The sequence below is a fragment of the Hyaena hyaena genome, unplaced genomic scaffold (genome assembly GCF_003009895.1).
Source record: "Hyaena hyaena isolate Hyena2069 unplaced genomic scaffold, ASM300989v1 scaffold_129, whole genome shotgun sequence".
Lineage (NCBI taxonomy): Eukaryota > Metazoa > Chordata > Mammalia > Carnivora > Hyaenidae > Hyaena > Hyaena hyaena.
The window spans coordinates 2,370,710-2,383,052 of record NW_024080763.1 but is presented as its reverse complement, the minus strand read 5'-3'; the positions used below and the strand labels follow the sequence as shown (position 1 = coordinate 2,383,052).

Sequence of the window (12,343 nt, the reverse complement as noted above, 5' to 3'; positions counted from 1 at the left end):
CGGAGAAGGGATCAGCTACGAGCCATCAGAGCCAAGGCCCCCGTAGCTGGGATACAGGTGTACCTCGGGGGAAGATGGCCTGGGCGGGGTGCCGGCGGCCCCCACCACCTGTACTGTGAAGCATCATCTCATGCGTGAAACGCAGGTCAGTCTGTCCATGAGGGCAGGGACTGTGTCTGGTTCTGCTTACTGCTGTCTGTCTGGAGTCTAGGACATAATAAGCTGTGATGAATGAATGAATGAATGAAAAACTAATGAGTCACTAAATGACAAACAGACAAGAATGAGAGGCGGGGCAGGTCTGCGGAGAAGGACATGTATTTGGACTTTAAAAAGCAAGCTGAAATACCAAAAACATCCAGCGGACTGCGTGCCAATTAATGAATCATTTCAGGCTGTTCTGCAGTCACTACCCACCCCCCCAAAACAGAGACTTATCAAGAAAATCTTCGATCTTCAAGGAATTCACAGGGCGCATTGGGTCCTGTCAAAGCTGAAGCTCTCTCCCTCGTGTTCTGGGGTGATGCCTGATGGCAGCATCTTTGACTTCCCGTGCATATGCCCCCTCAGGTCAAGAAAGTCAAAGAGCCAAAATGTTCAGAAGAGAGCTGACCCAGAGAACCTGGGGGCATCTGACATCAGCCTGATGTCACCTCAGCATCTGCCCCTCTTCTGTGGGTAACAGTGTCACAGCCAGTGATCTCCAAAGACGGCCCCATCTGAAGGGGCCGGACCAGGGGCCTGTAAAGATCTTGACTGTTTAGGGGCACCTGGGGGTCTCGGTCAGTTGAGCATCCGACTTTGGCTCAGGTCATGATCTCATGGTTTTGTGGGTTCGAGCCCGGCATCAGGCTCTGTGCTGACAGCCAGCTCAGAGCCTGGAGCCTGTTTCAGATTCTGTATCTCCCTCTCTCTCTGACCCTCCCCTGCTCACGTGGTCTCTCTCTCAGAAATAAATAAAAACATTAAATTTTTTTAAAAAAGATCTTGACTGTTTAGAAACTGGTGCCATAACTTTTAAGAGTGTGGAGTCTTATTTGCAAGAAAGATAAGATATTAATGGGGGAAAATTTTTACAAAATATGTGAGGAAAAAGCCAAAGTTCTGGAAAAGAATGTTCCATCCCAACACCTCTCTGAAGTCGGCCATTGGTTGTGAGCCTTCTCTCTCCCAGGGAGCCTCCTTCACAACACGAGAGCGAGCATTAGAGTGTGGCCCGGTGACACCCCCAGCCTCACCTCTCGTGGGCCAGCTCCACGCCCATGACACAAACATCCCCACGCAGCTCTGGGGAGCCAGCAAAGGCCCAGATGTGGGGCAGATGTCAGAGCCCTGAGTGTCTGACTCCCCGGGTCGGGAGGGGGAGATGACATGTGGGGAACACGGTCCCCGAGGAGGTGGCAAAGGAGCAGAGATCACAGGCAGAAGCCCTGTCCCCTCCTCCGGTTATCTGGTCACAGAGTTCCAGCTTCTCACGGGCCTGCGGCTCTGGCCCCAGCCCCGGGCAGCCGGGCTCTGCCACTGCCCTGCCCCACAATGACCCACCTCACCCCCCCCAGGCTCCGTTCCCTCACCCGCAGCATGAGGACCCACGGCACCTGCTTCGGTGGAACTCAGGGGAAGGAGGGCCCGCAGCAACCACCAAGCACAAGACGGCATCTCTCTTTCCAACACGGACGCTGTCCTCCAGCCGCCACTGGTCATGAGGTGCCGCCCCAGCCAATAAAGGACAACAGCTCACACGTGGGGTGTCACTCACAACCTGCGAGGCATTTCCATGTGATCGCCACGCTGGATGTTGGCAAGGCCCCGCGGAGGGCAGGACGCTCACCAGGAATTACAGATGGGGACACTGAGGCACAGAAGGGGAGGAGAAGAAGCCCACCCCAGGTGGCTGACAGAGCCGGGGATGGAGGGGTAGGGGGTAGGGGGCGGCAGAGCTGGGAGCTGGTCCCTTCCCAGCCCGTCTTCTCTTCCAGCAACAAAGGCCGCGCGCGGTCTGCACAGAAGGTAGATGAAACAATAGTGGGATAATGCACAGAGAAGATCAACAACTCCATCTGGGCTGCGTGACAGAAGTGAATTCCTTAAAAGTAGCAAGCTGAAGCGTCGATGCAGGCCACATGTTCTATTCTGGGCTGTGGTGATAAACATCGTGCCTCTTGGTTGATAGGGAACTATTTTCTCCCCACTCTACATACAAGGAGTTTCCAGTAGCAACCCCCTCCCCTCCAGAAACTGGAAAAAAAAACATTCTTTGCGGCATATTTTGCATTCTCCCCAGGAAATTCCAGCCCAAGGGGATCTGTACTCTCTCTGGTGGAGGATCCAGCCCAGGGCTCTGGGCTCCTCTCCTGCTCTCGCTAAGGAGCCCCCATAGAGGGAAGCCCTCACCCAAACGCACAGCGGGTTCTCAGGAGCTCCCCAGAAATACAGACGCTCAGGACAGCCAATGATTACGGTCCCACAGCCATGCACATGCGCAGAGAACCCTCACACGGGACAGCCAGGGAGGCTCTGCAGGTGAACGTCGAAAGCCTCAAGAGAAGTGGCCAGAAAGGTCCGCTCCGTGCGCGTGTGTGCAGGCTGAGGGGCCGTGATGGCCTGTGTCTCATCCAGTTATGAGCCAGTCAAGCTACTGGTGGACACAGGAATCCGGGGACCGAGTAGATCCCTAAAGGCAGGCTGAGTGCTTGAATGAGACACTTGTCTCCGTGAATCGGTGACCTTGAAGGTCTGGGGTGGAGATGGAGGCACTAGTGAAGTTCTCAAAGCACTTTTCACCAGGGCTAGACCCAAATCAACCAGTCAACCGATCAATCAAAAGCTCTCCCATCCCCGCTGGGTCTTCCCTGGGAAACTAGCTGGCCATCCTCCGCTCCTCTGGGCCAGCCTCCTGTGCAGACTTGGTCCCCATCAGGGCCTCAGGGGCATGAGGGCCAGCCGCTCCCGACATCTACACAGCAGGACACACCTTCCTGACTTGCATCCACATAAGAAGCCCTTTGCATCAAAGGATCTACCAGTGTAAGAGCAACAGGCGGGATGTGCCGGGCGCCGGGCAGGCCACCACTGGTACTTGCCTGTCTCAGTCTGGGTTCCGTCTGGAAACAGCCTGAGACACAGCCTTAGGTGCAGGAGTGTATCTGAGAGGTGACTTATGGGGTTCAAGTGAGGACATTGTGGGAGAAAGAGGCGGAGAAGGAAGCACCAACAACATAGGCTGCATTCCTCAGCAGGACCCACAGGGACTCAGCCCGGCTGGGGACTCTGGGGGACTGGGTAGAAGGAGCCCCCAAACCGAGTCTCCAAAGACCGCGAGGCTGGAAGTTGACCCGCCCATGCCTCTGGAAGCGCGGCTCATCATTAGTCCTGTGTCACAGTGAGGAATCCGAGGCTTGGAGAAGCCACATGTGCTCATGATAGTGGAGCCAGGTTTTGACCCCAGCTCTCTCTGAATTCTGAACTGCCACACAACCATGCATGCCTTTGCATGATCAAGTATTCCAGAAAACTCTGATGCTGGAGTTAACACTAAGTTAACACTCTGGAGGTGTTTTGTGCCCCTCCGATCATTTCATAATGCCTGCATGTGTAGCCAACTGGATACCAATCAGTTATGGGCACCAACCCTTCCCCCCCAGCCATCCACGGACACCCAAATTTCATGAGTTTCATGATCCCAGAGTGGCAGCCATGGTGGTAGGGACCTCAAAAAACCACAGAGAGCAGAGTCTTTGCTGGAGATGGCAAAGCCTGAGAGCTCAGGCTTCCTGGCCCCAGGGGGGACATCGAGGGGAGATCCTCACCTCAACACCCAGCCTCGGAGGCCCTGGCCACCCTTTCCCAGCACTGAAAGCACCATGTGCCATGAGACCCAGCAGCCTTGGACGCTCAAGGCACACAGAGAACACAAGAGAACACAAGGCTATTTTTAAGAACCACGGCATCCAATCCAGTTTCCCCCTAACATGGGAGTGTCTCCCCTTCATTACCCATGCACAGACCTTGGCTTCCGGAACCACGGGCACAGGCTAGGGGCCTGCCAGCACCAAGAGTTGACTTTGGAAAGCATTCTGGAAACAGAGGTGGTGTCTTAGAAAGCCGCTTGCTGGTGCCCATCAAATGACCTTCTTTATAAAACGTCCTTTCCCTCCGAATTTTATAGGGACAAACGCTTTGGATTTCCCTCTTCAAGTGAGTGTATGATATCCTGATGCAAGGAGCTCTTGCTATTTGTTCGCAGGAGCTGACAGCACTGTGATCGCTTTTAAAATACGCAGTGATCTGCTGACAAACTCGCTCTCCTGATGCCCACACGCCAGCTCTGCCCAAGAGAAGACGTTTCCATCCGGAGGCCAAACACAGCAAGACGCTCCAAAGGGTGATGAGGCAAAGCTCTAGCGTGAGGCCCTTTCCAACAACAGGCTTGCAGTGCACAACAGAAAGGGCTTTGTTTACAACCACATACGCTCAAATAACAAGTCCTTGGTTCTTTCCCCCAGCGACTGGGACACAACAGAGCACAGAACACAAACTTGCTGATTCCGGGCACAGACACGCAAACAAACGTGGCTCGCCGCCCGCTCTGCAAATTCCACGGGCTCAGGACCGGGACCGGGACCGCGAGGGTGACGCGGGTGTGCCCAGACTCAAAACAGCGGCGCGTTCTCGCCAGTCCTGGAAGAAAGCAACAAACACACAAGCAGAAGCCCAAAAGTAACCCAAGTCCTTGGAAGGGGAAGGAAAAAAATCTTCAAATCACCTATTTAGTGTCTCATTTATTAGCCTGTTTGTTTCTTACTACCACTGGGGAGGGGAAAGGTAAGTGACTTATATTAACTATGGTCTACTTTTCTGTTCCATTTTATTCTCTACAAAAAGTATAGCCACAAACCAAGGATAATGGAAAGTGGGCACCTAAGACTCCATCTCTGGATTCCAAAGCATTCCAGCTGCAGAGACCTAGAAACTACTGAATTTGGCTAGAAATAGCTGAATAAGTGGAATTAGAAAGAGGTAGGTAGGTCCCCACAAGAAAGAACACTCTAGCAATCAGTACTGTTCATCCAACGAACGAGGTAGGAAGAGCCCATCAGCGGAAGAGTGCGAGCAGAGGCTGGGAAGCCCGGTGTTGGAATCTTGCAGCAAACCAGAATTTATATGCACAGCCACGTGGTTTCCTCCAAGCTCTAAAACTCTGGGATTAACTGATGCCCACAGTGAGGACCTCAGAAACTGTCCCATAGTAAGTCCTACTCAACCTCAGAAAAAGAAGTCCTCAGGTCTGCATCCTGATGGTTAAGAGTGGTTCCAGGAACCTGTACATGTGATAAAACTACAGAGAACTACACACACACACACACACACACACACACACACAGACACACAGACACACGACGTATGTAATCTGGTTAACAGTATTGTGCTGATGTCCACTTCCGGGTTTGATAACTGTATGGAGCTGTGATCCTCAACCTCCTCGAGACATCTGGCAATGTCTACAGACATTTTTTGGTTGTCACAACTAAGAGGAGGGTGACACTGGTGTCCAGCAGGTTGAGGCCAGGGATGCTACGACAGCCTACGACACCCAGGACCGGCCCTCCAGCCCACCCCCACATCTACGACCGGCACAGAACCTTAGTACTGCCCAGGTAGGGAAGTCCTGTACTGTAGTTCTACAAAATGCTATCATCAGCTTACGCAGGACCTCTCCCTTCTATTTTTACAATTGCCTGTGAGCCTATAGTTACTTTAAAATAAAAACTTAGAAAAGATCCCACAACGTTCAGTATATCAGGACTCTGCTTCCCTGGGAATCTGTCAGCCCCTCATGGAAAAAATGCAACGGTCTCAATTAACCAAAGGATTCGGCTGTCCAAGCCTCCTCAAGGAGAATGTCAACGTGGGACTTCCACATTCTGTGGTGGCGTAAAGAATAGCCATGGGTCAGGGCCAAGTTCACACCAAGATCAAGTCCCCAGTGTCCTAGGTACCTTAAGCAAAACCTTCCTCTGGGATTAAGACAGGTCTCCCTTCAACGACTACCATGCAGAGCACTTGCTTTCCACTCCCCTTGAGCACAACCTTCATGCAAGGCAGGGCGATCCGAAAAAGGTGTTATCGTCTGTAAAGACGAAGCACATGATTGACTTTAAATCAGCCACATACACGTTTACCACCATACCCTCCTCTAAATCTAACCCCTCACTCCCCCGCCAGTCCTCCGGGGCCCGGTGTGTATCATATACTGTAACACCCGCTACCCACCCCATGAAGCCAGGTCCAGAAGTTCACATTACACACCCGAGGCGGCGACACGATGTTCTTCCTCCCTAAATGCCTCCCTACGACACGATGACCACCTGCTCGTGAGAAAGTCCAGTGAAGACACTGAATGCCTGTCATATCACGAGCGGCACAGACACCAAACTGCCACGTACAGTGAGGGAAAACCATTTTCTCAACACGGTGTAATAGCACACAACCCTGACGGAGTCACTCTGAAGCCAGCCTCCTCCACTTAGAGCCCAGGGGTGGAGGGCCCCACTGGCCAAGCACCCAAAAACAGGGGGGAAAAGAGGGCAGGAGTTTCAAGTTGGTGTTAATGTCCCACTTTGCTTGTCCTCGCTGGAGTGGGGCTCTTAGAAGCCCACCCAGCAGATTAGAAAGAATGGCAGGCCTGGGGAGGGGAGGCAGCTCTCCCAGGAAGCCTCGAAGTTCTCTGGAATTTCCAAGGACCGTTTTCCAGTTTGGGGATCAGCGATCCAGCCCTCAGCACCACTGTGATTACTTTTTCAAAGCCCCCCCCCCCCGCCCCCAACCAACTTGTGTGCGGTCTACAGGGCCGGGGATGTGATCTGCACTCTCTACCCCAGCCCCCTGATGGCACGTGGTGTCGAACAGGTTCTTAGTGACCACCTGAGGAATCAGTGAACAACTCACAGACACACTAGCACAACGGTCAGCTGACACCCCGGAAGCTTTTGCTGAAGAGTCTTTAAAACAACTGACTGCGCAGAGAGAGGTGGCGGGTTCAGCTTCCTTTGCAGAGGAAGACACCAAGTTCCAGGAAGCTAAGCGCCGAGCCCCAGACCTGGGTAAGTAAGTGTGGTCCTCAGAGCCCGCCTGGGCTTCTCCCACATTCCCCCGCCCTCCCCCCAGCCAGTCCCAGAACCCCACATACGTGTCTCTGGCCCACGGTGCCCAGCCCTGCGCTAATCACATAGCAGATACTAAAAAACCTAAATGACCTGCAAATCTGATTCAAAGCAGCAAACCGAAAAGGCCTTGAGTCCAAAAGCACAGAAGGGCTTTCGAATCTCCCAAGCCAACCAGTGACGCGAGTTTCCTAAAACTGTCAGGGCCCCGCGTTCCTCACAGCCACCCCTCGGAGCCACTGAATCAGATGAGGCGGTGATCCGCAAAGTTCCTCACGGAGTCACAGCAGATGGCCTCCAAATGTGACTGCGTCTTCCCACTCCCGCTATCAAACCTCTGTGGTTTTATCCATCTTAATTCTCCTATTTCCCCAGAAGTTATTGGAATTTCTGGATGGTTCTGTTCAGGGTTATGCAACTCGCAGAACTGCCTGCCCATTCTCAGAGGTGTTGACACACCGAGGCATGACAGGACCCCCCCTCCCCCACCCCTCTACCCCCCCATCCCTGGACATGCGCAGAGGGGCCGCTGAGAGGGGTCTGCACGTTCAAGAGTTCTGGGTCCCCACCTCCTCCCCGACCCTGTCCCACCTGCTGACTTTCTGAAGCCTTTGACCAAACAAAAGCAATTCCTCCCATGCCAGGAGCCCTGTGCTGGCGCCACCCGCCCGGATCTCCTTTCACCGAAGGCCAGGGAATCTGGCTACAATCCTGCTCACTCCCCAATCCTGACACACTAGGACCACAGCCCTCTGCAGTTGGAGCAAAGAACATTTAGAACAATTAAGAGAAAGCTCCCCCCCCCACCCCCGGCCAAGGAGTGAAACCGCATGGAAGTCATTTGCCAAGACAGGGCTGCCAGAAGCCAGCGGACGGAAGGCTGGCACCGCAGGCTGCCAGGCGCCCCTGGGCATCCCGGCCATCTGCAGCGCATCCTCTCTGCGGCACCCGAGCGTCCCCAGCAGCGGCTTTGCCTTCCTGCTCCAACTGAGCAGGGGATTCACGGGACCCAGAGAGGGCGGGAGGGAGGGAGCTGGGGGGACAGTGGCTGGGTAAAGGCCCCCTGCGGAGCTTTCCTCCCTGAGGCCATGTGCCAAAGCCAGCCAGCCAGCCAGCTCTTCGCGTGGCCAACTCGTAAATCCACTCCCAAGAACACGCCCTGTAGGAAGCCTGAAAAAGTAGACAGAACTCGGAAGGGGTGTCCGGCAGAGAGAGCCTTTGCTCAGTCGGTTTCGCACTCGCGCCACCAGCCGCCGGCTGCACGGTGCACCCGGGCCTTCGAGGGGACAGCCGTCCGCTTGAGGTGCCCGGGCGTTCGCAGCGGCCCGCAGGACGCGCAGGGCAGTGCCCAGGGGGCGGCGGCGGCGGCGGGTGGGTCGCGTCCCAGACACGCGGGCCTGGACGCCGGCGGTCCCCTTGGACCCGCGGGCCCCCGCTGGGAGAGGCGCACGGCCGCGGGCGCCCCCTCGGGCCGCGCAGCGCACGAAGTGGCTTACCTGGCGGAGGCGGCTCCGGAGCCAACTTCTCCCGCTTAGGAGCTTTCTTGGGCTTGGTCGCCTTCTTGGGCGGCCTGGGATCGGGCGGGCGCGGCTCCCGCTCCCCGGTCCCGGTCCCCGCGGGCAGCGGCGGCGAGAAGGGCTCGGGCTCGGGCTCCGGGCGCGCGTAGTAGGGCTCCTGGCTCCAGGTCTCCTGCACCTCGTAGTCCGGGGCCTGGAGGGCTGCGCCCTGGGCGCCCACCGCGGCCAGGGCCACCGCCAGGAGCGCGAGGGCCGGTGCCAGCGCGGCGGCCCCCCGGCGGGCCATGCCCGCTCCGCCCCGCGTCCTGGGCAGGGTCACGGGCGCCGGGAGTGCGGGGCGGGCGGCGGGCGCGGACGGCAGCGCGGCGCACGGGGCGCGGGAGGCGGCTGGCCTGCGCGCGTGTGACCGGCCCGCGGGGCTGGGCCGGGCTGGGCTGGGCCGGGCCGGGGGCGGGCAGGGGCGCGCCGCGGCGCGGGGCGGGCGCAGGGGGCCGGCCCCGCCCTTCCGTCTTCCCTCCCTCTCCCCGCTGACCCCGCGGAGGCCCGCCTCGCAGGCAGGTGCTGAAGCCCCCTTCACCCCACCGACGGTCTCCAAACCTTGTCCCTCCCGCTGCCCCCCCGACGCCGGCGGTGAGCTGCCCTGCTGGGCGCTGCTTCCCAGGCCTCAGAGCAGTTTCCATCTAGAAGGAAGCTGGGGCCCTTCTTTCCCAGGTGGAGAAACGTGGCCCGCAGAGAGGAAGGACTCTCCCAACCTCCTGAAGCAAATTAGAGGCCAAAGCCTAGCCGCCAGCTCCCCTGACCCCTGCGCCGTCCCTGCCTCCACACCAGACAAGGTTCTCCACAGGCCGTACAAACCTTGTGCTCAACTTGACCATGATCCTATTTCAGGAACGGTGAATAAGGAATTCCTGAGCCCCGCCCCCCCCCCCAGGGTCCCCAGGGTTCCTAGGAGTAAAGTTTCCGTGGGGCTGGGCCTGGGGACCCTGGAGGGACCCAGGTCCAGTCTGAGACGGGGACTCTGTTGGACGACAGAGAGAGAGAGAGCAGTTATCCTGGGGCTGCCGTCCTGAAAGTCACAGGACATGGGTTCCTCCAAAGAGCAGGCTCGGGGGAGGGCCTGCTGATGGGGCAGGCAGGTTGCTCACTAAATTATGAGAAAGTACCTTCCCTCCTCGGACAACAGGCTGGGTGTTGGGGGGAAAGATATCTGCCTTGGGTTCCTATTGCTGCTGTTAACAAAGTACCAGTACCACAAATTTAGTGGTTTAAAACAATCGCATTTATTAACTTCACAGCCCTGCAGGCGAGAAGTGTGAGCGCTGTCACCGGACTCGAATCAGCAGGCTGCACTGCCCCGGGGAGCCTCTGGGGGGACAGCCCGCTTTTCAGCGCCACACCGGGTGCTGGCTGAGTCCAGTTCCCCGGGGGCGGGTAACACCCAGCTCCCGCGGTACCTGCGGGCCGTGGGCACCGCCAGTCTCTCCTCCCCCTGACTGCCTGCATTCCTTCTCATGCTTCCCATGAGGACTTCTAGGAGCTTCTCTCTGGCCCTTGCATGTGGTCCCTGCACCTCAGAGCCAGCAGTGACACGTGGAGCCCTCCCTGTGGCTTCAGAGCTCTCTGGCTTCTTCCTCGCCACATCTTCCCAGCCTCCAGCTGGAGGGAAGGCTCCTGTGACTAGATGGGCCACCCAGCTGGTCCAGGAGAATCCCCATCTTAAAGTAGTGCCCTCCATCACACCTGGACAGTCCATTCGCCATGTGACCGATCCCCATTCCCTGGGATTCAGCTGGAGAAGACTTTGGGGGCCGTTCTGCCTACCACGGGGATGGACCTAGGCTGGGCTATGCCACCTTCCCAGCGCCTTTGGACCTGACGTTCCAGGGTACCACTGAGCTGAACGTGGGCATCCAGGCAAGCCCTCCCCATCCCCCTGGGGTCTCACTTCTGAGTCCACACAGTGGGCAGGGCTTGGGCCAGAAAGCCTTGGGACCTAGCAACAGCCCCCACACCTGCCGAAAATTCTGGAATCCAGAACCCACAGAAGTTTTCAGAGTGACAGAGGAGAGGGGGCCCCCTTCCTCCACCACCAGTCTCCAAGTAGACCTGGCTTGGGTTGGTTCATGACCCCCTGTGGATCCTTGCCCACCGCCCTTCCCACCTTGACCATGCTATATCCCCAGGGCTCACTCGTGTGGCTCTTTTATCTGAAGTCAGGCCCTCAGACAACAAAGCAGGGCTCCGTGGCCAAACAGCAGCAAGCGACACACTCAGAAGCTGCAGCGAGCTGTATGAGACACAGGCAAGAGAATCACCTAGAATCCTAGCCAGAAGGCGCCTAGAGACCAGAGCAGACAGGGTTGCACCCTGCATCACCTCTGTCCAAGACCCCCGAGCTTGCTAACCATGCAGATGCCCCAGGCCCCACCCCTGACTTACAGAATCGTTTTGGGATTGAGCGCTGGCTCGTCTGAGAAGCTCCTGAAATAATTCCAATATACTTAAAACTTGAGACTGACCTCTTCTCTCCCATTTTACTGAGGGGGAAACTGAGGCCCAGACTCCCCAAGGACACGTAGCTGGGCTAACTATAGTCAAGACTCACCTTTAGCCAATAATTAACCCCAAGCCCGTAAGTTCTGAAAACATTTCCAGGCGCCTGGGTGGCTCAATCGGTTAAGCATCCGACTTCGGCTCAGGTCACAATCTCACGGTTCATGGGTTCAAGCCCCGTGTCGGGCTCTATGCTGACAGCTAGTTCAGAGCCTGGATCCTGCTTCTGATTCTGTGTTTCCCTCTCTCTCTGACCCTCCCCTGCTCATTCTCTCTCTCTCTCTCTCATTCTCTCTCTCAGAAATAAATCAAACATTAAAAAAAAAGTTTAAAAAAAATGAAAACATTTCACTTTCCTGGCACCCGGTAGGGACACAAAATAACAGACACATACTCTGCAGTGTCTGGTAAACGTTCAGAGAATGCCCCCACTCAAACGTGATTCTCCACACATCCCTAGAATCAGGAAACAAATCCCACTAATCACTGTTCTCCCTAGCGTGGCTTGTTTGTTTTCCATAGAGAGACACATAATTAAAGCGAGCAGAACAAACAGAACAAGAATTGATTGCATCGATGCCGATGCTCCCAGCACATAGCTACCTACTGCATGGTTCCTAGATCTCCTTTGATCTATACCTCTGATTCCCTCTTTCTGGAACAGCTCGCCTGCACGTTTGCTGGGCACAGCGGGAGTGAAGTTTAGAAAGTGAAGTTTAGAAAGAAGGGATGGCCACGCTTCCTCCTCCTCTTCATCTCCAAGCCCCATCCTGCCTCTCAACCCAGCTGTCCTCCAGGGAGGCTGTTCTCATTCTTCAGCCCCCCAACCCTCCCCCACCCCCCCCCACGAAGACTTTGTCACATTTATGCGCTACCTTCTGCTACATCTGACATATCAGGAAGTTCTAGTGCTTCCTATGGCTGGGATTCTTTAACATTCTTTAACTCACCTCTTCCTCTGTTCCCTCTGGCAATGGGAACAATGTTGCCATTGTTCAAAGCCCAGCACCAGATTGTTGGAACACTTGCTCAGCAGGGCTGCTTGCTTCTGGCCTCTTTTGACTTGCTGTTCACTCAGGAGAAGCTACTGAACTTTCTCCCTAAAACACC

At 56.1% G+C, this 12,343-nt stretch overlaps 1 protein-coding gene across 1 annotated transcript in view; it reads right to left on the bottom strand.

The window, feature by feature from the left end:
* CPXM2 (carboxypeptidase X, M14 family member 2) overlaps positions 1–9,035 on the bottom strand; it is a 136,689-nt gene extending 127,654 nt beyond the window's left edge. The window contains exon 1 of the mRNA XM_039237960.1: positions 8,660–9,035. Within this exon, the coding sequence (XP_039093891.1) occupies positions 8,660–8,966 (307 nt within the window). The 5' untranslated portion in view covers positions 8,967–9,035. The remainder of the gene's footprint in view (positions 1–8,659) is intronic.
* Between the last annotated feature and the right edge of the window lie 3,308 nt (positions 9,036–12,343).